The following is a 27,040-nucleotide window of genomic DNA, read 5'->3' as shown; positions in this document are numbered from 1 at the left end:
GAAAGTGCTTGGAACACATGGTGTATTTGGAATAGTATCAGGAAAAGTGATCCCCTTCAGGCGTCTGAAGCAGTGACCTTGAATTATTTGTTCTATTTGTTTAAACTAGGGAAGTCTTATTCAGTAATTAATACACATAAAGCTATGTTACTTCAGACATTATTACTTCTAGGTAACGAGTGGTGTAAAAGTTCAGTGTTAATTCCTAGATTTATGAAAAGTGTTTTCCAATATCAACCTTCTAAACCATGTTATTTAGTAACTTGGGATGTCTCTGTTGTGTTAAAGTATTTAAAGTCATTAGGGCCTGTGTCTAAGTTACCTTTGAAAATGTTGACATTTAAGACGGTAGCTCTTATTGCCTTGGCTACTGCGCCAAGAGCTCAGACTCTTGTTTCAATGAATGTTGATAATATGTTAATGGAGCGACAGGCAGTTGTGTTTACCTTTACTCACATTTTAAAGACATCCAGAATGGGACATTCGTTTTCATTAAAAATTGAACATTTTAGTGATGAATCACTTTGTGCCATGCATACGCTTATAACATAACTTGATAGAACAAAGTCTTTAAGAAAATCAGATTTTGTTTTTGTGTCATTTGTAACCTACAATAGGGTATCAACAAGAACTATTGCTAGATGGCTTAAGTGTGTGTTGCAACTTGCAGGTATTGATATGCATACATTTAAAGCTCATTCATATAGGAGCGCTTCCACTTCAGCAGCTTTCATTAAAGGTTGTTCTTTAAAACATATTTTGAGTACAGCTGATTGGAGCTCTGATAAAACGTTCAGAAAGTTCTATTTAAGGTGTTCACTTAAAAGTGGTAGAAATGTGTCCTTCAATGAGGCAGTTTTGTCAGGAAATTGATATCATACTTTATTGTATGCATTTTATGTATTAAATGTATTGTTGATACTTAATTAAATGATGAATACATGGGTTTTTGAAGCTTATTTGGTTATTGTTTTCGTTGCCTTTGAAAATGCTCTCTATACATGTGAAAGCCCGGAGGCTTTATGAAAATAATGTTCCCTCATCCAAGCTTTAGTGAAGGATGAGGGTCATTATTAAAATAAAGCCGGAGGCTGAGCATGTATAGACCCTCCCTTTCATTATATATATAGTGTTTGATATATTATGATATTATAATTGGATGTTAAGGTTTTTTACCCACCCTGAATTTAATGGCAACAAAAACTTTTTTAAATGAATGACTTGGATTTCGCAGCGAGCTTCCGGTTTGATTGCGCATGCGTTGTTCAGAGTGTAGTAAAATCTTTATGTCTAAAATGCGGCTCTCTAGTTACGTCCAGAATGGAATGCTCTCTATACATGCTCAGCCTCCGGCTTTATTATAATAATGACCCTCATCCTTCACTAAAGCTTGGATGAGGGAACATTATACAACAAAATTTATACCAAAGTAATTAACAATTGAATACATTTAATGATTTAACATCATAACTATTAGTTTAGTACATTCTTACTTTTACTTTAAGTGAATGTGGTATGTCTTGACCTTTTTATGCAAAGTACACACTCAAAAGTCGAGCACTAAACAACAACATCCACCATCAAACTTTTTCCACTGAGCACTAGTATAAGCATGGTGGTGTATGCCATTATACAACAAAATGTATACCAAAGTAATTAACAATTGAATATATTTAATGATTTAACATCATAACTATTAGTTAAGTACATTCTTACTTTTACTTTAAGTGAATGTGGTATGTCTTGACCTTTTTATACAAAGTACACACTCAAAAGTCAAGCACTAAACAACAACAACATCCACCATCAAACTTTTTCCACTGAGCACTAGTATAAGCATGGTGGTGTATGTCGGATGAACCTTAAAACACATAGTTAATTGAGAAGGGGCTTTTCCACTGGGATAACTGAACTGTTATAAGGCAATTATTACAAGATTTTCAAATTATAATAATTGGTATACATTTACATCATTCAGCTGTCTGATCTCTTCTCCGCAGAATTGTTACAAATTAAAAACCCTCTGATGGACAACCATTGGCACAGATACCAACCAAATCACACCACTCCTGAATGGTTACTTACTGTAAAACATCCACTGGTACAGGTACAAAGCAAATCACATCATCCCTGAATGGTAACTTACTGTTTAACATTCACTGCCACATATACCAAGCAAATCACATTGCTCATGAATGGTTACTTACTGTTAAACAACCACTGGCACAGGTACAAAGCAAATCACGTCATCCCTGAATGGTAACTTAATGTATAACATCCACTGCCACATATACCATGCACATCACATTGCTCATGAATGGTTACTTACTGTTAAACAACCACTGGCACAGGTACAAAGCAAATCACATCATACCTGAATGGTAACTTACTGTTTAACATCCACTGCCACATATACCAAGAAAATCACATTGCTCATGAATGGTTACTTACTGTTAAACAACCACTGGCATAGGTACCAAACAAATCACATCGTCCCTGAATGGTAATTTACTGTAAAGCAACCACTGGTACAGGTACCAAGCAAATCACATTGCTCATGAATGGTTACTAACTGATTAACATTTACATGCACAGATACCATGCAAGTCACATCGTCCCTGAATGGTAACTTACTGTAAAACAACCACTGGTACAGGTACCAAGCAAATCACATTGCTCATGAATGGTTACTAACTGATTAACATTTACTGGCACAGATACCATGCAAGTCACATCGTTCCCGAATGGTTACTTATTGTTTAACATCCACTTGCACAAATACAAAGCAAATCACTTCACCCCTGAATGGTCACTTAATTGTTTAACATCCATTGACACAGATACTAAGCAAATCATATCAATCCTTAATTGCTATTTATTGTTTTACATCCATTGGCACAGATAGCAAGCAAATTAAAGCACCCCTGAATGGTTACTAATTGATTAACATCAACTGGCATAGATACCAAGCAAATCACAGCATTCCTGGGTGGTTGCTTAGTAATTAACATTCACTGACACAGATATCAAGCAAATCACATCACCTATGAATGGTTACTTACTGATTAACATTCACTGACACAGATACCAAGCATATCACATCACCCCTAAATGGTTACTTACTAATTAACATCCATTTGCACAGTCATATACTATGCAAATCACATCACTACTTAATGGAAACTAACTGATCAATCGCCGACACAGATACCAAGCAAATCACATCACTCCAGAATGGACATTAACTGATTAACATCCACTGGCACAGAGACTAAGCAAATCACACCACAACAGAGTTGAAACTAACTTATTAAGAACCACTGACACAGATTCCAACCAAATAACATCACTCCTGAAAGAAAGCTAACTGATCTACATCCATAAGTACACTTACAAACCAAATCACATCACACCAGAAAGGTTTCCTACTGATTCACGGTTTATTTTCAGAGTTTCATACAAACTCAGAAAAGTAATTAGTTGACCAACTAATTCACATCTCACCTCAGAAATCAATTAGTGTTGGTTAATACCACAATATCAACCAAATTGCTGTCATGTTTTTTGAAATATCTATTTATCCTAAATGTCATATTTAGCTTTCTAAGATGGTGTATACAACAAACTAGGTGTATTAGGTAATTACGAGAGGAGAATACAAAACACTGTATTATGTGAATTGGGAATAAGACATCAATGTGGGAATAAATTGTGTTTTATCAAAAGTGCATAATATGCAGTTTTATATGTTGCATTAATCTAGTTTTACAAATTATAATTAAAACATATACTTGCATGTATAATAACATCATTTAAATTGATTTTACTTCAAAACTGGATTTTTTATTTATTAAAAAAAATCCTCATGAAATGAAACTGTGTCCATGCCGCGCATGGACACGGTTTAAAAATACACTTTAAATGATACGAATTCAATCACTGTTAATGAAAAAGTCATGGAAAATTTCTTATTAAGCTTAAATTATAGATAATATATTACAAAAATATATGTAGATCATGAAATGAATAGTTTTGTTTGAGAAAATCACCAAAATGATGTCCATTCCCAGTTTGATGTCTTATTCCCAATTCACTATAATACAGTGTTACAAAGATTTAAGGTATCAGCAATTTAACAATTTAAATACACAACTTTACTTTTAAATTATGATCACCTTAATTCTTTTATTGTTTTAGTTTTCTAAAACATTATAGCAAGATATTTTACATAAATAAATTAGGTAGAGCTCAAATCTCCCTGAAATTCATTTAAAAAATTAAACTAGCTTTTCTGCAGTTACGTAACTTTCCATTTTTTCAATAAGCTTTATAGTTTAAAAAATATACATGTATAAAGAAAACGGAATTCAAATTGTGATTTAATGCTTATTAAATTGTTAAAAAGTTATTTATTAATGTTATACATGAAAAAAATCCTTAAGAAAATGTGTAAATACCCAAATTCAGTACGAAAAAGGTCTAAGTGAATTTAAGTGAATAATATTACACAATGTATCAATATGTTTTCTTAGTTTTTATCAGTTACAAAATATTATCATTCCGTTCTGGGGTTTCTCAAATACATTTTTTTAATTTTTTGTAAATATATTCCTCAATTATTTCTAAAAGTTTCATTTAGAATTTTTCTTAGCATCAACAACCTTAATGCGAAAGAGCTCTAAGTAGCACTTCACTGCACATAGAACCTTTTCGCACTAAAAAATATATTTAATTTCACTTAGAGCTTTAAAAGGACAAATTTAAATTTTACTTTTATTTGATTGCGTGGAACAAAGATATTTTAATACATGATGGGCATGGATGTTACGTTACAAAATATACAAAAAAGTCATTTTGTGAAAAAATGTCAGTTAGAGCCGTTTCGCTTTAACCCCACGATTAGTAAAACAAAACAACAAAACTAGTTATATTACCATCGCCCACAACAGTCGCTATTGAGGGCATGATAGAGGGTTTTACCACAGAAAAGAAGATTAAATACAGCCTGTGTATACTTACCATAAAAAGTCATTATCCAAAGTATGAAACACGCTTAGTACAGAGAAAAGAATATAGAATATAGCGTGTGTGCACTCACCACATGACAGTCACTATAAAGTGCATGAAACAGGCTAAAACAGAGAAAAAAATATTGAATATACCTTATACGTGCCCTTATAAGACGCCCTCGCTTATTAGACGCACCACAATTTCAGACTTTATAATCGGTGGATTTAAGACTGACCCGCGTGTAAGACGCGATCAAATTTTGCCGTTTCATCGGCCAAAAAACGGCAGAATGTTGAAGAAAATCAATAAGAAACACATTTAGAATTTTTCAAACTCGCACTGCATACAATTAGTAATTCACGCAAGTCCGAAAAATAAAACAATCAAACAACAAAGTAAATAATATTTGTTTATTTCATGATATATAAGTAGGTTTTAATTTATTTTCAAGTTTTATTCATACAGTAAAAATAATTATCAAATTAACACAATTTCTAACAATTGCGCATTTAATCAATTTGCCATAACAATTTCAAACATATTAAGTTCGTCTCTTGATCGTATCAGTCATCTGAAAATTCCTCGAAATCCTCATCATCGCTTTCACCGAACAGTTCGTAGAATTCCTCACTAGTGGGATTGTCATCGTAAACCCAGTCGCCTATATCATCATCATCATCGTCGCAATCACTAACCTTTGCAAAGGCCGATACATCATCAGATTGATAGCGATTTTCCACAAGATCATCAACAACTCGTCGTCCTGTGTACCATCCATTGAGTTTGAGATCATTAGATTTACGTTCGCGTTTCATTTTGACGATTCCAGTAGTTGTAATTTGTAAATATAATTGTATTGTTTGACGGGTATTGAAAACTAAGAGGCAGATATAGATTACCTTGATTATGCAAATGTAACGCCCATTGTCTATAGGTAATGCCTACTTTCATAAAATTAGCCAATCGTGTGATAGAGTGAAATCACGGGTTAAGAAGAAAGCCACCTGTGGATAATTGCATGCGATCACTCTTTGCTCCCGCTGTCGTGGGTCCCTAATAAATAAGGTGTCATCGGCATAAGGGGGTCATCTGAATGAACGTGTTTATTTAACAATTGACAGTTGCACACTGGTAACTATTTTCAGACAATACCCTTATTGCCAATTATGTCTTAATTGACAATTAACAGCGTCGAACAAAGACGATAAGGTGATACAAATTTGTCAAGAAGCACTTGTAATCGCATGTTTATTTAACAATTAACAGTTTCAAACTGTGAACTGATTTTGCTGTTATTTTAAGCATGTTTGGCATCGTGTCGCCGCTTACACACGTATACTATTATGTCCAATTTATATGACATTTAACGACATCGCGCGCAGACAATCGGGTGATACAAACTTTTCAAGTATAACCATGGACAATATAACGCCTTACGACCCCAAAATAACAAAATTCAAATAAAAAATAATAGACAACAAAATCAAAAGCAATACATTTTATTTCAAGTAAATCCGTAACTGAACATAACGTTCCGATACACGGTACGGGCAAATACAGACTTTAGAGAAAATGCAAATGGCTGCCGCGATGATTCAAAACAATTGAGAAGTGTCCAACTTGGCCAGCGTAAGCCCAGTAAACTCGATATTTTGAAAAAATTTGCTTATTTTAACAAGTATCTCGCTTATAAGACGCGACCCCCACTTTAACTTATTAATTTGAGTCTTAAAAATGCGTTTTATAAGTGCACGTATACGATGGCCTTTGTGCACTCACCATAAGACAGTCACTATCCAGTACAAGATACAGCATGCTAAGAACAGTGAAAAGAATACAAAACATAGAACACGTACTCACCAAAATAACAGCCAGTACCAGAAGAAAGCCAAGGATGGAGAAACCAACAATCAGTCCTATCTGCCAGGCTCTTATCGGACACCTCCCACAGTCCATGGGGCAGGTATCGCATGTCTCCAACAATATAGTGTCACACTCTCCATCACCACACACTGCATAGAGACAGGGGGATTAGTACAACAAACTAGGCACAGCTTAGTCTTTCATTATTATATTATATGTCACCACACACTTCATAGAGGAAGAGGGTAAGTACAACCTAGGGGGGGGGGGGGGGATAATACAACATAGCATACACAGTTTAGTTTTCCCATGTTACATAGGATGTCACCACATATTGCAAAGAGACAACGGTTAAGCTCACAAACTATTGGAAAGTGTATACCTTCGTGGTCCACTGATGACCTTACTTGTTTTTACCAAAAGCCCTTCAGAATAAGCATGTTTTTTTTCAAAGCCTTAATTAAATTTCCATAGCTCTTAATGATAACTTTAATGGTGATTATTTATTCGGTGAAGATTTCCAATTGGGTCTTTTTTCACAAAGCAACTTCAGTATTTTATAGATTAGTAAGGTATATGTGCCATGAAGATAATTCTACGTTAAATGAAACGATTACTCAGTTGTTGAAAAATGTTTAAATTTGGATTCTGCTGAGCTCTTAATTTTGCCACTATTTTAAGCATTTTGCTTTCCGATTCACACAAATGAAATTGACCTTTAAGCAAGCATCATAATTAGATATAGATACAAAACAGATATTCAAGTCAAAATAAAGGTTCAAACAACAATTTATTCATGCAAAGACAAATAATCCCTGTTTACAACCCGTAAAAAAGATGCACAATGTAAGTTGTTTGTAACCCCCAGCTTCCTGATAATTATACAAGGAAACTATTTACACACATGACGCAAATACAGTAAGTTACGCCTTTGATCAGAATTTATGTTATAATACAAGATAAGTGTTATAAAAACTTCCGAAATAAGTGTTACTTAATGAAAACAAGAGATGTGTTTGTCAGAAACACAATGCCCCCTACTGTGCTGCTTTGAAGCCATATTTTGACCTTTGACCTTGAAGGATGACCTTGACCTTTCACCACTCAAAATGTGCAGCTCCATGAGATACACATGCATGCCAAATATCACGTGCTATCTTCAATATAAAAAAAGTTATTGCAAAAGTTTAACCAAGGTTAAAGATTGTGACAGACACATACAATGACAAACAGACACTCGGACCGGCCAAAAACAATATATTTGATCCTGGACATAAAAATGTACTGTTTGAATGTTACGATCATGGTCAGTGACCAAGATTATTGTCATTTATGACCATTTTGCTGGGCAACAGTGACCAAACTTGGCCGTTCATCAACATGTGACTAAACAAAAATTATTATCAATAAATGACGTCATTTACCAAACATCATTACAATAAGACAAAATGATGCCTTATTCAGAAAAACGATGAAAAATACGAAGTATTCAAATGGATGGAAAACTTCTAAATTGAAGTTCTGGTTATGTTAAGATCATATAGACTCAGTTGGGAAATTTTGTCATTTTTTTATATAGTCACAAAATGTCATCAGAAGTAACAACTTAAAAAGCAGTTGCTTTAAAGGGTAAGTGCTACAGTCACACCTGGGTTGTATCAATAATATGAATTTCAATTTTGTGTCAATTCATTTAGAGACCCCATGGTGCAAAGTTATTGGCAATATAAGGAACATTAACATAGTGGTATGATTGCCACAGGCGCACATGCTCCATACTGGTATAATTATAACAGTCTGACTTGCTACATACTGGTACCATTGTCACAGTCTGACATGCTACATACTGGTACCATTGTCACAGTTGCAGATGCTACGAACTGGTACCCTTGTAACAGTCTGACATGTTACATACTGGTTACATTGTCACAGTCAAGCATGCTAAAAGCCTATGTACTGGTATTATTGTAACAGTCTGACAAGCTGCGTAGTGATACCATTGTCACAGTCTCACATGCTAGCCACTGGTATAATTTTCACAGTCTGACAAGCTACGTAGTGGTATGATTGCCACAGCCGCACATGCTCCATACTGGTATAATTAAAACAGTCTGACTTGCTACATACTGGTACCAATTTGTCACAGTCTCACTTGCAACATACGGATATAATTGTCACAGTATGACAAGCTGAATACTGGTACCATTGTCAAAGTCTGACATGCTACGTACTGGTACTTTTGTCACAGTCGCAGATGCTACGTTCTGGTACCATTGTAACAGTGTGACATGCTACATACTGGTTCTATTGTCACAGTTAAGCATGTCATATACTGGTATAATTGTAACAGTCTGACAAGCTACGTAGTGGTACCATTGTCACAGTCTCACATGCTACATACTGGTAAAATTTTCACAGTCTGACAAGCCACGTAGTCCTGGGTACCATTGTCAAAGTCTGATAGCTAGATACTGGTACCATTGTCACAGTTGCATATGATTCATACTGGTACCATTGTAACAGTCTGACATGCTACATACTGGTACCATTGTCACAGTCTAGCAGGCTATGTACTAGTATAATTGTAACAGTCTGACACGCTATGTAGTGTTACCATTTTCACAGTCTCAAATGCTACTAACTGTTATAATCTCACAGTCTGACACGCTGAAGAGAGGTACCATTGTCACAGTCTCAAATGCTACCCACTGGTATAATCTCACAGTCTGACAAGCTACATAGTGGTACCATTGTCACAGTCTCAGATGCTAGGTACTGGTACCATTGTCTCAGTCTCACATGCTATGTACTGATATAATTGTCACAGTTTGCCATGCTTAATATTGGTACCATTGTCCCAGACTAACATAATACATACTGGTACCATTGTCACAGTCTGACATGCTATGTACTGGTACTATTGTCACAGTCTGACATGCAACATACGGGTACCATTGTCACAGTTGCAGATGCTACGTAATGGTACCATTGTTACAGTCTGACATGCTACATACTGGTTACATTGTCACAGTCTAGCATGCTATGTACTGGTATAATTGTAACAGTCTGACATGCTACATAGTGGTACTTTTGTTACAGTCTCACATGCAGCAATGATGCTACCTACTGTATAATTTTCACAGTCTGACAAGCTATAAAGTGGTACCATTGTCACAGTCTCAGATGCTTTGTACCAGTACCATTGTCACAGTCTCAGCATGCTATGTACTGGTACCATTGTCTTAGTCTCACATGCTATGTACTGATATAATTGTCACAGTCTGACATGCTTAATATTGGTACCATTGTCACAGATTAACATAATACATACCGGTACCATTGTCACAGTCTGACATGCCACATAGTGGTATAATTGTAACAGTCTGAAAAGTCATGTTGATGAATGATCTTACTTTTGCTGTTATGCCCAGTTAAAGCGTTTATGGTATCAAATTTTTAGGTATGATGTCAATAGTTTACATTTGTGCAGGGCTGCGAAAATATGACAATATTTTACTTGTAAATTGCAGCTGCTTCATCCTCCATCCAATTATGATCATGATGAATTTGTTGATATTACAACTAATTGTCAATGATTCATGTTAAAATTTGATATAATTGAGGAAAAACTGCAGGGTTTGCCAAAACCATCCGTCCGCCGGTCCTGACTGGCAAATTTTACTCAAGACCGACAAGAAATTCAAGTAAATCGGTCCGATGGACAGACAAAAAATAGCCGATCACAATATTTTAATTCGTAAAAAACGCGCTCGGAAGTGACGTAAATATAAACAAGAGGGCCAAGATGGCCCTAGTTGGCTCACCTGAGAGGAGTCGGTTCATTCAATCTTCACCAAACGTCAAACTTGACCTAGATATTGTCCAGACAGACATCCTGGTCAAGTTTCATCATTATTGAACCAATACTCTGGCATATGGAGTGATTTTGTTTTTGTAAGATTTGTCCTGGTGACCTATATTTTGAGTTGACCCCCCTTACCAAACATCAAACTTTGCTTACAAAAATAAATATCATGACCAAGATTAATAAAATCTGAAACAAAATTGTGACCTCTAGAGTGTTTACAAGGATTTTGTATAATATAATGAAAATTTGGACAATCTAAAGGCAATAATTATGGCATTAATTATATGATATATATAAAACCAATCTTTTCACCAAGTTTCATGATGATTGGGCAAAAAATGTGACTTCTAGAGTGTTCACAAGCTTTTTTTACTATATAAATATGAGAATACTGCCCCCCCCCCCCCGGCAGCCATGTTATTCAACTGACCGGAACCATTTTCAAACTCAACTCTCATATCACGGAAACAAATGTTCTGACCAAATTTCATAAAAATTGGGCCAAAAATGTGACTAGAATGTTCACATGTTTTCACTATATACATATAGAGAAAAATGCCCCGCCCACTGGCGACCATGTTTTTTCACCGATCTGGACCATTTTCCAACTCGTCCGAGATATCAATAAAACGAATGTTTTGACCAACTTTGGACAAAAATTGTGACTTCTAGAGTGTTTACAAGGTTTCTCTATAGCCAAATAAGGAAAACTGTCCCTCCCCCCCGGCAGCCATATTATTCAACTGACCAGAACCATTTTCGAACTCAACCAACATATCATTAAGACAAACATTTTGACAAAGTTACATTAAGATTGGGCATGAAATGTGACTTCTACAGTGTTTACAAGTTTTTTCTTTTTTTTTACCTAATGACCTAGTTTTTGACTCAGCACAACCCAGTTTTGAACTCAACCGAGATTTCATTAGACAAAGCTTCTGACCAAGTTTCATGAAGATCGGACTATAAATGTTGCTTCTAGAGTGTTTACAAACAAATGTGGACGGACTGACGATGGACAGACGACGGACAAAGACCGGTCACAAAAGCTCACCTGAGCAATCAGGTGAGCTAAAAAATGCATCCCATTTTCATTACGGTCAAATTACTATACCAATTTCGGGAGCATAAATAATACCTTATTAAAGTTACATATAGGTTTGGATCAGGGATCATATTTTCCTGCAACATCAATCGGTCTGGATATAAATGGGGAAAAAGTATCCGAAAATTTATATCCGAAATCATGACAAATTACGTTAAAATATATACCATTGATTTGGCCATTCATGAAGGTGGTATAATAAATGTACAAGTAAAATTCCCTTAAGCATTTTTTTTAAAGGGAACATACGAGTTTTCTCAACTGTTTTATTTCATTTGCTATTTCATTGTTGTTTCGTGTGCTGTTGAATCAGACTTTTTTCAACCACATCGTTGTCAATATTATTAATGTGTGTAAGTCTATACTGATGTTTTAAATCGTTGTCGACTCGATAATAGCTTACAAACATGCACTGAACCAAACAAATGTCTGTGCGTAAGTTGGCTACTGACAGTAACAAAACCAAATAATTAAGAAATATTTCGTGTATGTTATAGTTTTCTGTCAAATATCCCACGGCCAATAGTTTAGATGCGTGTGGATTAAATCACGAGAGCAACACGAGTTATTTGAAACCACGCATCTAATTTTCTGGTCGTGGGTTATTCAACAAAAATCTATAAAGTACACAAATTATTAAGATTCTAACACGGTTTTTACAAAAGATTTATACAATGTATATTATTTTTCTTGTGTACTATTTTATGTGAAGTTCCGCCCATAAAAATAACTTTCTGCTGTTCTGTCGATCAGATACGCGACTTACATTCATATTTATATTACTAGATTATTACGCTGGTGGAAAATGTATCCGCATGTTTTGTTCAGTTACATCGCATGCTGTAGTGTACATGCAATTTTTTCATTTGGAAAATTTATCGACCACCTTCATTAATTTCGGACGCATCTTCAATCCGCTATTCACATGTTTTTTATTCTTGGTCTGACGTGCAATAAACCGGTCCTGACCGGTTAAGAGACTGCGGCGAATGGTTTATCACACCTAATCGAGATAAGAATGGCATTAGGGTGTGTAATCGATTTCATGACATGGGAATTTTAGCAAACAGAATCGGACCGACTATTTGGGATTTTCAATCAGTCTTTCATGAACCCAATCGGTCTAGGACCGACAAAACTGAAAAAAGTATGATCCCTGGGTTGGATCACATTAAAATACGATAAATCATGTCGAAAGTCGATATAATTAAACAATAATTATAAGAACAAGAGGGCCATGATGGCCCTGTATCGCTCCACTGCTGAAAAAAGGCTAAAACAAATATACTCTGCATGTGCAAATACTTAAATATAGGCCCTATTTAAGCACATGTACACTTTTGTAACCCCCTGGGCTTGGTCAAATTTAACCCCAGGGGCATTATGCAAACTTTGTAGAGGACTACTATATCTCACAACATGTACATACAAAATATGGTAGCCCTAGGTCCTAGAGTTAAGGACAAGAATAAGTTTTCACAAAATAAGCAAGATATAAGCGTATATAATGTTCAATTTTGTGACCCGCAGATTAGGGTCAAATTTGACCCAAAGGGCATAATTTGAACAAAATTGGTAGAGGACTTTAAGATGTTACTGCATACCAAATTTGGTAGCCATTGTCGGAATGGTTTTCGACAAGAAGATTTTTAAAGATTTCACAAAATAGGCGCTTTATAAGCGTTTATTCAATTTTGTGACCCCCCAGGGTCAAAGTTGACCCCAGAGGCATTATTTGAACAAATATGGTAGAGGTTTCTTAGATGTCACTACATACCAAATTTGGTAGCCCTAGGCCCAATGGTTATGAACAAGAAATTTTTTAAGTTTTCACAAAATAGGCCCCATATAAGCGTATGTTTAGTTTTGTGACCCCTCAGGCAGGGTCAAATTTGACCCAAGGGGCATAATTTGAACAAACTTGGTTGAGAACTATTAGATGTCACTACATACCAAATTTGGTAGCCCTATGCCTAATGGTTAAGGACAGAAAGATTTTGAAAGTTTTCACAAAATAGGCACTATATAAGCATATCATCGATTTTGTGGCCCCCAGGGCAGGGTAAAATTTGACTCCTGGGGCATAATTTGAACAAACTAAGTGGAGGACTATACAATGTCACTACATAACAAATTGTGTAGCCCTAGGCCCTATGGTTATGGACAAGAAATTCTTTAAAGTTTTCACAAAATAGGCATTATATAAGCATATGTTCAATTTTGTAACCCTAGGAGCAGGTTCAAATTTGACCCCATGAGGGATAAAATTTGAACAAATTTGGTAGAGGACTATAAGATGTCACTACATACCAATTTTGAAAGCCCTAGGCAGGATGGTTATGGACAAGAGATTTTTGAAGTTTTCACAATATAGGCCTTATATAAGCATAATCTATTTTGTGATCCTTGGGGCAGGGTCAAATATGAACAAACTTGGTAGAGAACTATAAAATTTCACTACATACCAAATTTGGTAACCTAGGCCCAATGAGATTTTAAAGTCTTCACAAAATAGGCCTTATATAAGCGTATGTTCAATTTTGTGACCCCCAGAGCAGGGTCAAATTTGACCACAGGGGCATAATTTGAAAAAACTTGGTAGAGGACTATAAGATGTCACTACATACCAAATTGGGTAGCCCTAGACCCAATGGTTATGGACAAGTAGATTTTAAAGTTTTCACAAAATAAGCCCTTTATAAGCATAAATTCAATTTTGTGACAACAGGAGCAGAATTTGAACAAACTAAGCAGAGAACTATTACATGTCACTACATACCAAATTTGGTAGCCCTATGCCATACAATTATGGACAAAAAGATTTTAAAAGTTTTTCCACAATAGGCCTATAAGCATATGTTCAATTTTGTGACCCTCGGGGCAGGGTCAAACTTGACCCCAGGGGCATAATTTGAACAAACTAAGAAGAGAACTATTACATGTCCCTACACTCAATTTGGAAGCCCTAGGCCCAATGGTTATGGACAAGAATTTGTAAAAGTTTTCACAAAATAGACCCTTTATAAGCATATGTTCAATTTTGTGACCCCCGGGGAAGGGTCAAATTTGACCCAAGGGGCATAATTTGAAACAATTTGGTAGAAGACTATTAGATGCCTCTACATACCAAATTTATTAGCCCTAGGCCCAATGGTTATGGACGAAAGATTTTGAAAGTTTTAACAAAATAGGCCTTATATAAGCATATGTTCAAGTTTGTGACCCCCGGGACTGGGTCAAATTTGACTCCAGGGGCATAATTTGAAGAAATTTGGTAGATGACTATTAGATGTCTCTAGATACCAAATTTGATAGCCCTACCCCAATGATTATGGACGAGAAAATTTTTAAAATTTTCACAAAATAGGCCTTATATAAGCAAATTTTCATTTTTGTGACCCCAGGGGCAGGGTCAAATTTGACCCCAGGGGCATAATTTGAACAAATTTGAAAGAGGTTCACCCCAGGAACATTACTGAGGAATTTCATCAGAATTTGACCAGTAGTTTAGGAGAAGAAGATGTTTTAAGGAAAAGTTAACGGACTCACACACGGACGCAGGAACGACGGACACAGGACCATGACATAAGCCCTACTGGTCTCTGGCCAGTGGAGCAAATAATAAATCACAAATAATCCAAGCTCGGCTGAACAAAGAGATTTTTTCAGAATTTTTTTCGAATAGTTAGTAGACCGATATGAAATGAACCGTCTTAGTTTGGGACTTGACTCCTGCATTTAAATTCCTCTTTAACCAATCGTATACGAGGATTTTCACAGAAACAAGTTTTCGCGAGATGACTCCACTTTGAAGAAAACAATGAGTGACAGAATTCCGGTAATTCAGATAACAGACTCAGATGATGATGATGATATTGACAACACAAATGACGACATTGAATTTGATACAAAAAGCGAAAAAGACAACGAAAATAAGCTCCAATGCTACTCGCAAAAGTCTGACACTTGTGAAATGTAGAGCGAAATAGACTCTTTCAAGTAGAATTGGGGCATATTTTTGTTTTCATTTCAGACTAAGCTGCACCCGGCTCCTTTTCCGTTCCCCTTCTTCCCCTTTGGATTATTTCTGGTTGATTACTTTTTATAACAATTGTTAAAAATAATATCAACTTTCGACATGTTTTATTGTATTTTAATGTGATCCATACCAATACACATCTAAAATTCACTCTCTTGTGTTTAGTTCTGGTTACCATAACTGTAAATGTATGAATGAATGTATGATATATGATTTTTGACAGGCGCGACTTTATCAGCTGGGCGGGCGTAAATCGTCGTTTCACGTTTGGCGGGTTTCTTGCTTGCCCAGCAGGTTAGAAGGGAACTTGTCATGAATGTATTGGATTAATTTAGATGTTTTGTTTAAGTTTATGACATTTTGCAATAAATGTCCTTTTCACTCAGACTGGTTTTCTGTACCTTCTTCGTTACTCCGTCCTAATCCCTTGGTGGTGATAAGTCGCTATTTAAGTGGAAAGGTGATTCATAAATGAAATTTTATGCACACATAAAAGGTTTTATGAATCAAACTTGGTTCTAAGTTATGTAAAGACGCGGGGCGGATTGGAATTGTGCCAATAGGTTGCCTAATGTTGCTTAACGCTCAGCCAATCGGGCGGCGGGGTCCAAGTCACGTGACCACGCGCTTAGCGTCCTTTCGCAGACAAAGCAAAGCGCCCTTCTCTCAGTCTTAGAGAACGCTGTTAGCAGAAAGTTGCTGGGAAATTATCGTACCTCCATTCTGCCTCCGCTAAATACATTTATATATATATATATATTTTTAAAATTTTTTTTTTCCTCATTCATAATACCTTCTATGTGTGTTTTTGACTAATGCCTTTTACATTGTCATGCATATTGATGCAGTTGTAAATATGCCTTTTATTATGTACCTTCAGGTATGCCTTGCCTTTATATGTTAAAAGGCGGGTTTCTTGCTTGCCCAGCAGGGTAGAAGGTAACTTGTCATCTTTTACATTGTCATGCATATTGATGCAGATGTAAATATTTCTTTTATTATGTACCTTCAGGTATGCCTTGCCTTTATATGTAATAAGGTGGGTTTCTTGCTTGCCCAGCAGGGTAGAAGGGAACTTGTCATGAATGTATTGGATTAATTTAGATGTTTTGTATAAGTTTATGACATTTTGCAATAAATGTCCTTTTCACTCAGACTGGTTTTCTGTACCTTCTTCGTTACTCCGTCCTAATCCCTTGGTGGTGATAAGTCGCTATTTAAGTGGAAAGGCGATTCATAAACACGTTGACACATTAAAAAAACAACATTTAATTAAATTAAATGCAATATTTATCATTTGATTATATGCATCAATCTTAAAATCGCGTAATCCTTTGCATTCCAGTGTTGAATTGCCCGTTTGTTCTGCATAATCCGATTATCTCGTTTTGATCAGATATTATCCAGACTTAACTAACAACATGGTGTCATCCCGGGGTGTCATAAACCACACTGGGTGGCAGATGACAGTCTGGTCATTAAACACAATTGATGATGCCACCATTTCTTCTCTTTCTGGTAGTATTAAGCAGTCATTTGGTTTAATATTTTACCTCAGACATACTTAACAGTTGCGTACATTAGATATGTTACATATTGTACAAATTAAAAGTTATGTCCATTATAGAATATCAGAAATTGTACACTGTAAAGATACTAGTCCGTTTAATCCCTTGTTTAATTTATGAAAAAAAGTATTTGATAATTATAAAATTTACCTAAAAACATACTATTTAACGTATTTAGCGGGTATCGGTTAATTAAAACTATGTCATTTCGTATGAAGATTTAATGTTACGGCAATGCACGAACGACATCATAAAAACAAGAAATTACATTTGACACCAAGGGGGTAAATAATATTTAAAAAAATATATGTATATAGATATATGTGTTAAAATGTTAGATATTTGCCACTCATACTCACTAGTAACAAGTTTTCAATATACATGAATACACATTTCAATTTGCATCATGTAAAGTTGTGTTTTTCAGTTGTATGTTAATATTCCTCAAAAGCGTCATTCTCCAACAAAACCCATCAAATTAAAATTACATGTAAATACTGTCATGCACTTTGCTTTTAATAGGGCTTTGTAGTATGATTATTTTCAATGCATCCCTTACACTTTCTATTACTCACGTGTTTATCACACTCATGCCATTCATAATTATATTTTTATAATTAGATGTATTCAGGGATCATATTTTCCAGCAACCTCAATTGGTCTGGATTTAAATGGGGAAAAAGTATCCGAATTTTTTTTCCCAAAATTATGACAAATTAAGTTAAAATATATACCATTGATTTTGCCATTCATGAAGAGGGTGTAATAATGTACAAGTTAAATTGCCTTCAGCATTTTTTTAAACGGAACATACAAGTTTCTTCAATTGGTTTTATCATTAGCTATTTCATTGTTGTTTCGGTAACTGTTTTATCTGACTTTTCATCGTTGTCAATATTATTAATCTGTGTAAGTCTATACCGATGTTTTAAATCATTGTCGACTCGATAATAGCTTACACACATGCATTGAATCTTACAAATGTCTGTGCGTAGGTTGGCTACTGGCAATAATAAAACCAAATAGTTGAAAAACAATTCGTGTACGTTATAGGTTGTTGTCGAATAAACCATGGCCTATAGTTAAGATGCGTAGGGATAAAATCACGATTGCAAAGCACGAGTGATTAAAAACCACCCATCTTAACTTCTGGTCGTTGGTTATTCAACAACAAACAATAAAGTACACGAATAATTTCGATTTTAACACGATTTTTACTAAAGATTTATACAATGTATATAATTTTTCTTGTGTACTATATTATGTGAAGTTCCGCCCATAAAAATAACTTTCGGCTGTTCTGTCAATCAAAACCGCAACTTTCATTCATTTATTGCAGGATTATTACACTGATGGAAAATGTATCGGCATGTTTTGTTTAGTTACAGCCCGTGCTTTCAATGTATAAGGTCTGCCCACAAATATTGCCGAATATCTGATTTTCTTCTTTGTTTATATGGAAGTTTACTGACTGTATCATGCATGAAATGCACAATTTCCAAGAGGATAACATCGAGGTTCTAATCTACGACTGTAAACTGTCAACGATTTTATCGTGGACGAGCACACATTACGGACCGATTAGTGTGCTAGGTATAAGCCAGTGAAATATATGTATCCCGGAAAAAGCAACTTTTTGGAAAAACCCACTAATCTGCTGTTACAAATAAACATGACCCATTTATAATCCTTTCAAAATCACACACCGTATCAACCGTTATTATTTAAAGTAAGCTATCATTGGCTGATTTAATGTACCAGTGTTGTTTGTACCGAGGTGATTAGTGGGTTTTTCTAAACTCGTGCTTTTCCGGGATCAGTCTATTATCGATTGATATTGACACTGGGTTATTCACGCTTGACTAATACACAACCGCGCGAATCTTCGTTGTTTGGGATCATACGCTGATACTAGTCTGCTGATGTGCAATAGACTGGTCCTGACCGGTTAAGAGACTGCAGTGAATGGTTTATCACAACTAATCGAGATAAGAATGTAATTAGGGTATGCTAGCAAATGCACTGCGTAATCGATTTCATGACATGGGAATTTTAGCAAACAGAATAGGACCGACTCTTTGGGATTTTCAATCGGTCTTTCATGACCCCAATCGGTCTAGGACCGACACAACCGAAAAAAATATGATCCCTGGATGTATTACTATTGTAATTTGTTGAAGCTTTTCTGCAAAAAATAATACGGCTTATGCATAGAGCTCTTTGTTGTGTCAAATTGTCGGCCTTTCAGTCTTCAGATAATCTTTACTTTGATGCTAATGACGCGTTTTTTTAAGATGCCAATAAATGTATTAATAAATTCTTTTGGCACTAATTTTTTTGAAATATTATTTAGGTGTTTTTTTTTCGGAGTTTCGTTTCGATTAATTGCCTAAACAATCCATATGTTTTGCGTTACTGCAAAAACCTATAAAATACATTTTTAAGATTTTAAGCTTTATAGCTGTTAAATGATTCCAAAGATGAAAATCTACTCAACTAGATATATTCACTTTCTCTTCATCTTCCATATAATCTCCTAAAAGATCGTCAAGATCAATATCACTCTCCCAAAAGTTCGGGTTTTTGTACGAGACATAATTCCAGCTCACAAAATTAAATTTAAATCCAAACAACAATTTGTTTATATCTGATTTCAGTTAGAACAAGAAAAATAATGGAAGGTGTATCAAAAATACCATACTAGTACAATATGTTATGATTTTAGAGTATAGAGTTTTACCCATTTCAAACAATAAGCGTTAATTTATTGCGCAAGAATCTTTAATAAGTATAATCTGCTTGAAGTTGCGGCTATTAAAATCAACACAACAATACATGCGTGAATTGTTTGTAACAAGTAATAAGTAAAATGTCTAATCAAAATAATATGAACGACTGAACAGGCAAATTTTCGCCAATGATTACCGTAGGTTTCCATGTATAGCGTGCATTGTTTTACCTCCAAAATTCAAATAAAAAAGCTGGTGCGCGCTATACATTGATACAACGCTATCCTGGCTGCTTAATTGGTAAAAAATATGTTGTGTAATCGTAAATAATAAAAATGGCCGCCATGTTTTTTTCCAGAAAACTACCACCCTATAATCAGGGCTCACGCTGTCGTTCGCCACTTGAGCCATTTGCGAAAATATTGAGAATTTGGCTCAAGAAAAATCCGATTTGCGAAAAAACTAAAATCTCGTTAAATTTCATTGAAAACGGCCGCCATTTTAACCCGAAACTGGTTTTGTATATTTTCTCTTTGTTTCAATGAAAGTATTCGCAATTTGAACAGTGAACGAAAACCGGTCTGCACCTGTATCGAGACATCGCTTGACCTTATTGTTATTGAAGTGCACATGGTAGCTGGCCAATCAAAACTGAGCTCGCTTACACATGAAATGACGTTGTTGAATGAAACGTAAAAATGGGTTGAGCTATGAATACACAGTTAATATTGTCGTCTGCAAACAAAATAGCGCCCAGTCGCAAATGTCGTATTATAAGATTAAAACTGAGAATAGACCAGTTCACGCGTGACGTCACGCGCACCTGCGTGTTTACATCCGGGCTATATTGGTAGTCAAAAGAAAGATACAATCAATGGGGAGAAATAGAGCGTGATCGGTTAAATTTAAACGATTATATTTAGATTTTATTTTTCAACATGCCAACAATGTTCTACGTTACTGAAACAAATAAGATTGAACACAATGAATAAATAGATCAAATCCAAATAAAAAACATTTACAAATTAACCATAATGGTATTTGTCTGGGCAGGGACCTTTACCCTGGTCCGGGTAAACTAACATGTTGACACATTAAATAAACATTTAATTAAATTAAATGCAATAATTTTCATTTGATTGTTTGCATCAATCTTAAAATCGTTTAAGCCTTTGTATTTAAGCCTGTGTTTAATTGCCCCTTTGTTCTGCCTAATCCGATTATCTCGTTTTGATCAGATATTGTCCAGACCTAACTAACAACATGGTGTCATAAATCACACTAGGTGGCAGATGACAGTCTGGTCATTAAACGCAATTGATGATGCCACCATGTCTTCATTCTGGTAGTATTAAGTAACTAGGCATTTGGTTGAATAAATTTACCACCGACATACTTAACAGTTGCTTAAATTAGATATGTTACATAATTATTGTACAAATTTGAAGTCTATAGATTATCGGAAATTGAACACGGTAAAGATACAAGCCCGTTTTATTTATAAAAAAAATAAAGTATTTATGAATTATAAAATGTAAATAAAAAATATTTAACGTATTTAGCGGGCATCGGTTAATTATATATACGTCATTCCGTATGAAGATGTAATGTTACGGCAATGCACGAAATACATCATAATAACAAGAAATTACGTTTGACATCAATGGGGGTAAATAATAATGAAACAATGTGTATATATTATATTATATATGTATATATATTATGTTGTGTGTGTTTGTGCGTGTGTGTTAAATGTTAGATAGTTGTCACTCATACTCGATTACTAGTAACGAGTTTACAAAATACCTGAATACACAGTTCAATTTGCATCATGTGAGGTTGTGTTTTTCAGTTGAATGATAATATTTCTCAAGCCGTTCTCTGAACAACACCCATCCAAATTAAAATTACATGTAAATACCGTCATGAACTTCGCGTTTAATAGGGCTTTTTAGTACGTTTATTTTCAATGAAACACTGACACATTCTAGCTATCACTATTTTTTTATTATTCTAGTTTACGCATGCAATTGATAATTATAATTTTATAATTAGATGTATCATTATTTTTATTGAAGCTTTTCTGCAAATAATTATACGGCTAATGCATGGAGCTCTTTGTTGCGTCGAATTGTCTGTCGTTCAGTCTTCAGACAATCTTAATTACTTTTATGCTAATGACGCGTTCTTTTAAAATGCAAATAAATGTGTTAATGCATTCTTTTGGCACTAAACATTATATTTTTTAAATATTATTTAGGTGTTGTTTTTTTAGTTTCTTTTCGATTTATTGACTAAACAAGTCTCGTTATCCGTATGCTGTGCGTTAGCTGCAAGCAATGCTTTTGACTACCAGTGCATTGCGCATGCGCGAAAATCGGGAATCAAAACAATAACAATGAACTGGCCTATAAGCGCGACAATAAATTAATTATGTCCAAGCTGACTATCGATCTAAATTAAAGAGTGATAATTAAATAATTAGTTTTATGTCGTCGTTGTTACAACTTTCCGCCGATTTTCGATTGAAATAAAAAGGTGATATTAAATTAATTTGATCGTTTTACTCACACACTTTGCTAACTAACAGCGGCGTATTTTAATCAAAGGAAAACGTGAAAACACGCGCGGTTTAATTTAAGTATAGTATAATCGTACAGACTGAAGGGCCATTGTCGAAACAACAAGAAGTTGCTTCTGGTAGATATGAATGCGGTAGAAGAAGTTTTGGTCGAAAATAAATTTGTTTGAATAAACTTGCGGACATTTCTTTGTTTGTGTTTTTACACTTCTTTATTGATAAATTTTGATGGGGATTGTTGTCCATAGTCCGGAGAGCAGGCAAGGGTAGGTGCGAACGAGGTCTTTTTTGCGGGTAACAGTAGATGTGAAAGGGGGTCATTTTGCACTTCGTAATTGGCAGATGTTATTGAGAAATATGTGCCACGACTTGTTAAGACGCTAATTGACATTTGAGACACTAATTGACACTTGAGAACGTGAAGATATGCAATTGCATTTTGTGTGTATAATATTGAACGTTCAACAGTGGTGTACTTCAACAACTGTATCTCTGTCTCCCATGCGACATTTACCGGTAATGCCCATGCTTTCCCCGTGGAAAAATCCCACGATGTACACTAATTCTTATTTTCTCACGTTTTTCACGAAATGCACGTGGACTGTTAATCTTTTGCTAGAAAATTACAAAATTGTCAGAAAAGTATAGTGCTATGCAACCCATGCTCCTAATCATAATGACGCTTCCTATTTTGAATGCTTTATTAAGCTTTCCAACGCCCCGGATTATTGGATTGTGCAATAGTAATATGGCGGCCATTTTCGGTCCGATTCGGTGGTTTTATTGTCTTTAAATATTTTTTTCTCCATTTTTGCATTTAAAAAACAGCCTGCGCGCTATACACGGGAGCGCGCTATACGTGGAAACCTACGGTACCACTTGTTTACACACACACAAAAAACAAACAAACAAGAGCATTTAAATTTTTTTATTTGTAACAATCAATCTCAACTTCAAACCATCAATTTAACAACAAAAAATGTGATAATCGTCTGAAAATAATTCATTTAATTTATTTATCCAACATCGGCAAAGCGGGTATTCGCTACGTCTTTGGCTTTTGGAATCGCCGACTCGCAGAAGTTGGCAGTACTGTAATGGCGGACAGTCACGTGACTGACAATATGGCGGCGGTCAATTTATCAATTCTGGAACGGTCTATAGGACAGAAAGATGGACTTTTACTCAAACTAATGACTATATAACAGTAATCTAATCTAAATGTGTGTCGATAGGCTTTTTTTTCTTACCACAACACTTAATGTATATTTAACTCAATGAGAATGTCATTATTTTCAGGTTTCAGCAGTGTGAAATGCATGACGACATAGTACTAACTTTCAGATATAGTTCTTAATAAGAAGATGTTTGATCCACATTGTCTTTCTCTGTAAATTATTGTACAAATAAATATTCTTTTAAAACTAAAGACTGCATTTTGAATAAAGCATTTATTGACTAGAATAAATGTAAATGAAACAAAACATTAACAAAAATAGCAGATCTGAACGATTCAGATGCTGTCCGCAGTTGCGTACATTTCGGACATAAAATTCGGACGCGGAATTTGTAACAGAAAAAGCTTTTGTCTTTATCTGTAAATTGCTGTACAAATTAAAACTCTTTGAAAACTGACGACTGCATTTTGAATAAAGCATTTATTGATTAGAATAAATGTCAATGAAACAAAACATTAACAAAAATAACAGTTCTGAACGATCCAGTCACTTTCCGCAGTTGCGTAAATTTCGGACATTAAATTCGGATGCAGATTTTATAACAGAAAAACTTTTGAGTCAGCGGTTAAAAAACAGGGTCGTCTGGTAACCGGAAACAATACTTCTTTTTCGTAAGGACTATATTGGACAAAGCGATATAACGGACGGTGATATATTGGAGTCAATTTTCAACTATAAATCAGCGATTTTTTGTTGTTGATTTTTTTTTAACATGTTCTGAGGGGAAAAAAATATACTTTTCAGGTAGGGGACTGCAGCGGAAATTCGGCGGCAGATTTGATAGATTGAGGGCCCTACGGCTTGTTTTGTAAACAAATTGTATTGTAAATAATTATTATTTAAAATTAACTGATTCACACTGAAATCAGTCTTTAAATATAATACACCAGACGTAAGTTGTTAATCACAAATAATAGATTTCAGAAAGCAAAAGTAATGTTTACAATTTCAGCAAAAAATGTCAAGATTGATCCGAAAGTATACAAATGAAAACTCGTCACTTGACAAAGCGACAATGGCGTCAAAATTGTGAATTTCAGACTGATGAGAGTTATTTTCATCTTTTGTAAGATGCATTAGAAACATTTGAACCTTAAAATATTCCTCGATGCAGTAATTTATATTCATTCACCAATATACAGAGAAATGTATCCAAGAAAATGAGCTTTCTTTGGGGTTATAGCGTGGCATAAATATCTTACGACTCTGGTTGACTTTAGATACGGGGTTGGCTTCAGCGTACAGGTATGTCAATACTATATAAACTGTACGCTGAAGTTTCTTTAGCTATCTTAAGTTGTGTTTTGCTGTTATAGTTTAGTCCGACAGTGGGACTGACAGAAACTGATTCGGACTGACAAAAATTTCAAGTCTGTCAGTCCGAATGACTGACAGATTTTTCAAGTTTTGGCAAACCCTGAAACTGTGTGATCATGTTCACAAATTTATAATGACACGGGCCTCTTCCCGTTTGTACGCAAAGTTCAGCCCCGTTTTGAAATAAAAGTTAACAGCATTGAAAACGTCAAAAATACGAACGCTTGTGTTTAAATAATATGTTTTATTATTTTAAACACACTTATGTTTATTTGTATGGGCATATTAGATGTGCAAACTTGCATTCAATGAATTTTTAACTTGCCAGAATTTCTCTCGTGCCTCGTGCTTTTTTTATGGCTCTTGAGAGCCGATTTGCCCATGCTGGCAATTTCAATACCTGTTTCGCATTGTTTGCATTTTGCCTGGGTCTTCTTACACACTTCTACTACCCAAGGGTACCGATTTACCCAAGTCTTTTTAAACAAACATTTACTAGCAGGCATTTTGCGCTGTTTTTTTTGTTTGACCTTGAAATAGATTCTAGAAAGTTGTTATTGTAGCAAGTTTATAATTTCCGTCAAAACCCGTACCAGAAAGACCGTACATGAACAGTGGGTATCTAGTCAGATAGGAGGAGCCATCAATATTAATCGGATCGATATGACGTGAAATTATCTGAAAGCTTGGAAATAATGAATCTGATTTTAATATTTTTAATTGTTGTTATTTCATTTTCAAGCACTTTTCCAGCCAAATTCAAGCACTTTCTAAGCACTTTTCAAGGCTATGGTTGAAAATAAGCACTTTTAAGCACTCCAGATCGGTTTAAAGCACTTTTCAAGATAAACCTTGATTTTCAAGCAATTTTCAAGGTCTGTGGGAACCCTGTGTAATGTAATTATCGACAATCAAAATTACATTGTGTTATTTCATTTAATTAGACCATTACAAACTTCTTTTATCAACACCATTTCTTTAATGAACACCTTTTTCACTGACGAATTAAAAAGTTGCATTAAACAAAGGTTGTAAACAACATCGATAATGGCAGGGGTTTTTCAGCACTGTCTGTGCCTCCGGAAAACGGAGGCACTCCTTAAGCAAACGGACCCGATCCTAAACCGAAATTTAAAAAAAAATTCCCAAAGTTCCCCCCCCCCCCCCCCCCCCCCGAATTTTTTTTTTTTTTTTTTTAAGAATCAATTGTCTTATAACATGTGAGACTAACCAGTGTTTGTTTTGGTCAAAAATATCTGCTATAAGGTTTTGACTGTACAGTTCTTATCTCAGAGAGTAACTGTAACTGAAAAACACAAGAGGGCAATGATGGCCCTGTATCGCTCCAATGTTTTTTTTATGAGAAAAAAACATGCAATGCGCATGGGTTGAAATGTACTCAAGCATGTGACTTTCTCTTTCTATCCCTCGTCCCACTGGGCGCTTAAAGTTGGAAGGGTGAGCATTTTTATATATGGAAAAAGTTACTACCGTGTTAACTAAACAGATTAAAAACCCTGGGAATTGTTGCACAGGTCCTTTGCTTATAACGTAGGTACATTTATCACTCCGAAAGATATTGTCGTTTTTTCTATTTCACATATTTTTAGATGCTGAAGATCAAATCTATGCATTTGATTTGAAACAGATTCACAAGACCCATATGAATCAAAATGCCTTAACCCTTTACCAAACGACACATTGAGCAATTTCTCCTTTAAT

General features: G+C 35.1%; 2 protein-coding genes across 3 annotated transcripts in view; both read right to left on the bottom strand.

Moving 5' to 3' along the window:
- Positions 1 to 27,040, bottom strand: part of LOC127861598 (speract receptor-like) — a 767,747-nt gene that overhangs the window by 57,820 nt on the left and 682,887 nt on the right. The gene's annotated exons all lie outside the window — the stretch shown is intronic.
- Positions 1 to 27,040, bottom strand: part of LOC127861597 (atrial natriuretic peptide receptor 1-like) — a 228,288-nt gene that overhangs the window by 57,820 nt on the left and 143,428 nt on the right. The window contains exon 6 of the mRNA XM_052400227.1: positions 6,871 to 7,022. Within this exon, the coding sequence (XP_052256187.1) occupies positions 6,871 to 7,022 (152 nt within the window). The remainder of the gene's footprint in view (positions 1 to 6,870; positions 7,023 to 27,040) is intronic.

This window comes from Dreissena polymorpha, chromosome 16 (assembly GCF_020536995.1).
Source record: "Dreissena polymorpha isolate Duluth1 chromosome 16, UMN_Dpol_1.0, whole genome shotgun sequence".
Lineage (NCBI taxonomy): Eukaryota > Metazoa > Mollusca > Bivalvia > Myida > Dreissenidae > Dreissena > Dreissena polymorpha.
The sequence above is the reverse complement of the archived record's forward strand: the minus strand, read 5'-3'. Positions and strand labels throughout refer to the sequence as shown.